Raw genomic sequence first — 4,097 nt, 5'->3', positions numbered from 1 at the left:
CCGGGCAGCCATCTTCCGGGAGAAAGACTATGACAGCCTCTCCCAGCCCAGCTTCTTCGACAGGTTCATTAGGTGGATATGTTAAATGAAGGGAGCGCTCATGTCCTCCTCTCACCAATATACACACCCCTGATATTACCTGTTTAATTTTCTTCCCTCTGTACGGTTGCTAGCAACTCTGAGCTGGCCCAGAACATCTGCCCTCTGGGTCCTTCTTTCTAGCCAAAATCCAGAGCTCTTTTTTTTTTTTATCATTATTTTCATGATGAAAAGTCATGTATCTTACATATATGGTGCTAATTAAAACCAAGATGGAAGCAGGATACAGAGCCATACAACATACTTCTGTAAAGCTTTACACACACTAAGGCATGCCTTGTGTACGTACTGTAATCCTAGGAGGGCTTGTCAGAGAAGCAAGAAACCTTTCCAGTGTTGTAGGACAGATGATCATCTCTAGTTTTCAAACACTCTCAATATCCCTCAGCATCCTATTGATGGTTGTGACATCTCCCATTCTTTAGCAAACCCTTTTCCAGATTATCTCATCTTTTTTGTCCTCTCGGTACTTCTGCCCTGAGAGAACCGAGTGAGATTATGACACATCTCATGCTGCTTGAAATGATCAGCAACTTGCTTTCCTTTTGCACGGCCCTTGTTGGCTCGATCCTCTTTCCCGGGAGCAAAGGGATGGTTAGAGGTTTCATTGCCTTCCACAGTTGCCTGCAGATGCTCCTTCTGGGCATCTAGCTATCCTAAATTTTACAGATCATTTTTAAGATCTAAATTTTCCTGTGAGGCATATCTCCCTTGCTTCCTTCTGCCACTCCAACTTTCATCAGAACCTGGTCATTTATTACTGCACCCAAAATCCTTGCTGAGAAGGGCAGCGTACCTCCCAGCATCTCACAAAAGAGTGGGCAGCTGCCGGAGCTGTCTCCCAGAGCAACCGTGGTGCCTTCTTCCCACCAGTATATGCTGAGCAATGCCCAAATTTTAATTTGAATTGTGCAGTCTGCAAAAATAAACCAAGTCTTTTTACCTTATTCTGGAAAAGCCTCTTTGTTCTGTAGTCTGTCTCTTTGTAAAAATTATTTTTAATGAGCAGCTGATTCTCCTGGTGCTAAGCTGAGTTCAGCTCAGTGTATTCTGCCTCTCCTTGCAAATGCCGGAGCACCAGGCAAGGGGTCCCTGCGGCACAGGGGGTCACGGGGCACCAACAAGGACCTGAAGCACCACAGGATGCTGATGGGGCCCCTCCAGCTCTCCCCGCTCTCTCCAGCAGTGCCCTCACAGACTTGTTCCTCTGACCCTGGCCCCGCACCCCCCAGTGCCCATCAGACTGTGGCCGCTCAGCGTGACAAACACAGTGTCTTCATTCCTCACCTCCTTCGTGTTGCTCACCTGTTCACGGGTGAGGACAGCAGGGGTCCTTGGGTGCCTCTCTTCCATGGGGGGCTGTGCCTTTCCCCACCAGTGGCATTGCAACTGCGTCAGGCTTTCCTCACCCCCTCTTGCATCCAACACTTGTCTGCCTCAAGCCAGGACGGCGGGGCAGGGGAACCCTCCCCGAACAGGAGCATTTCTGCAGGTACACATCCATGGTGGTGGAGGTGGGATGGGGAGGAGGGCTTAGGTTGCCCGGGGGGACCCCAAGCCCAGGCTGCAGAGCAGCCAGCAGCATGGGTGCAGGGAAGGGCTGGACGGTGTGCTGCAGCGTCACTTCTGCATTTTCCCTCCTTTGGAACGGGCAAAACAAAAATAAAACAGCAGCAAAAGCAGCTCTGTGTTAGAATTGTTGCGGTGAAAGCACTGCCAGACTTTCCACCTTTCCTAGCGAGCACGCCGCAGTCCCATGGGCATGGCTTAGGGGCTTCAGAAAGGGAGACCACTCCTTTTTCCTGTTATTTATTACTCTGATGGGGAGGATGGCAACACGTACAAGTCAGCAAGGGGGAAGTTACAGCATTCCCCAGCCAGGCTCTCTGCTACAGCTACGTACGGACTTCTACAGGCAGTGGGATCCACATTAGCAGCTGGAAGCATCGCACAGGAAAAAAAACACGCCGATACCAGCAGACTGCAAACTAGCATGTGATACTGCCGCTGCTTTCAGTGGACTGCCCTGAAAGACAGACGGTGGAGCTGCTGCCCATCGTCTCACAGCAATTCCAGGTCAAAGAATTTACAAGCTAAAGCCAAGAACATCACTCAGCAGGCAAAACGCTGCTCCAAGAGAAAGGAGAAAGGAGTGGAGTGACTTGCAGGTGGTTCCCGTGGGGTGTCCGGCTGCGTGTTCTGTTGCTTCGCTGCCGTGCACCTGGGAGATGTCCTCTTCAGTCAGAGTCAGAGCTGCTGCTGGAGCTACTGGAGTGCTGGAGGGGATAAAACAACCTCAGGGTAGCACGGAAGCAGCCCTCTCTTGCCTCATCTCTGATAGGTGCTAGCAAACCTGTGGTGGGTGCCCGTTCCCAGTGCCCAGCTGGGCTGCCTGCAGCAGTCAGGGCTGCAGACCCATCCGCTGCAGTGCTTTTGCAAGCTCTTGTTTTAATTTGGAGACAGTATTTTTCTGCTTGGAGAATATAATTATAGGCATATCGTGGGGAACTGAACTGCTCCTCTGCTGCATGACATTGAGTGAATGTCCCTAAGGAGGCCTGACACGCCCTCAGGTGAGCAGGACAAAGTCCTGGGATTTAATACACCACCGTGTCAACGGCTTCAAGGAATTTCATGGGTCACATTGCAAAAGATTCACTTGAAATGACTCATGCTTGCCTATTTATTAACTAAACAGGAGTCTCCACGTCTAAAAAAAGTCACTGAGGCGTTGACAGCCTGCTACCGCCACTGAAGGATGGATGAGGGGAGCCCCAGCTGCCCAGACTGGATGCTGTGGCATGCGTGAGTGGGTCCGAAGGACCACCGCAGAGATTCGGAAGGGTCTGCTGCCGCCTGACTCTTACCTTGCCTCCATGGTCCTTGCAGTGCTTCTTCTTATGCTTCTTATGGTGCTTCTGATGGCAGCCAGAGAGGCACGGGGGGCACCCCGGTACTCGTGGTGGTCCCTGATGGGGGTTCCCATGAGGATGATGCCCTTGTGGGTGGTGCCCGTGGGGGTTCTGCCCTGCTGGGTAGGTGCCAGGTGGAGGGGGGGCACAGGGATAGCCACCTGGAGCTGCCGTAGGATATTGCCCATGGGGGCCAGGTGGCACTGGAGGGTAGCCAGGGTAGGGACCTGCCGGAGTGCCGGGACCAGGGTATCCTGGAGGGGCAGGTGGGCAAATTTGCACTTGCGGTGGTGGCACCCCGCCGGGCACACCTAGGAAGAAGAGGGGGTCTTAGCTAGAAGAGCCAAGCTCTCCCGGGCAGGCAATGCAGGGAGCTGGTGTACCCATGCACCCCAAGGACCCCTCCCTGTCTACCCCCTCCTCATAAATGCCTCCCTGTCTACCCCCTCCTTATAAATGATGCCCCACCCCCCTTTGGTACGCAGGTAATCCCCCCGAGTGCCCACGCGCTGATCCCCAAGGACTGTTTGGGACTTGCAGCCTTGCCCAGCCCCATGGCCCCTACCTGGGTTGGGGTTCCACATCGTCTGCCGCCTCGAAGCTGCAAATGAAGGACAGGCACTGTCAGTGCTCCCTCGTGTCACCTCCTGTCACGAGGATGTCATCTCCCTGCCAGCAGCTGGGACCCGGCTCCTCTGCCCCATGTCTGCCTCAGGCAGAGACTAAGCACATTTCCCCAGGAATGCTGTCCCCCCACAGACCCCAACAGCCAAGCTGTCCCTTCAGGTGACAGCACCAACACCAAAAATTATTGTCCTCACCCCTGTGCACCCCCAAAGCCCAGGTATGTGGTTTCCATCAGTAATGGAAATCATAAACCGACTCCGGCCAAGCCTGGGTGCCCAGCCCACAACCTCGTGGACCACGAGGGGCTGGGGGACACCACGTCCCAGTGCAGCACTGGCCATGGGGACGGTTCACCCTGGCCCACAGGCGCCTGCATTCCCACTGCCCCCATGCCTCCTGCCCGCACTGCTGCCTTGGGGAGCCGCTCTCGCTCACCGAACCCGCAGCAAAGCTCCCAGA

The 4,097-nt window shown here is 54.2% G+C and overlaps 1 protein-coding gene across 1 annotated transcript in view; it reads left to right on the top strand.

Moving 5' to 3' along the window:
• The window catches only part of COL6A2 (collagen, type VI, alpha 2), a gene marked incomplete at its 5' end in the record, with an annotated part of 13,532 nt that extends 13,402 nt beyond the window's left edge, over positions 1-130 (top strand). Inside the window, 1 exon segment of the mRNA XM_010146821.1 lies at positions 1-130. This exon segment is cut by the window's left edge and continues 18 nt beyond it. Coding sequence (XP_010145123.1) covers positions 1-85 — 85 coding nt within the window.
• Positions 131-4,097: the final 3,967 nt, after the last annotated feature.

This window comes from Eurypyga helias, unplaced genomic scaffold, assembly GCF_000690775.1.
Source record: "Eurypyga helias isolate BGI_N326 unplaced genomic scaffold, ASM69077v1 scaffold24202, whole genome shotgun sequence".
NCBI classification, from domain to species: domain Eukaryota; kingdom Metazoa; phylum Chordata; class Aves; order Eurypygiformes; family Eurypygidae; genus Eurypyga; species Eurypyga helias.
The sequence above is the reverse complement of the archived record's forward strand: the minus strand, read 5'-3'. Positions and strand labels throughout refer to the sequence as shown.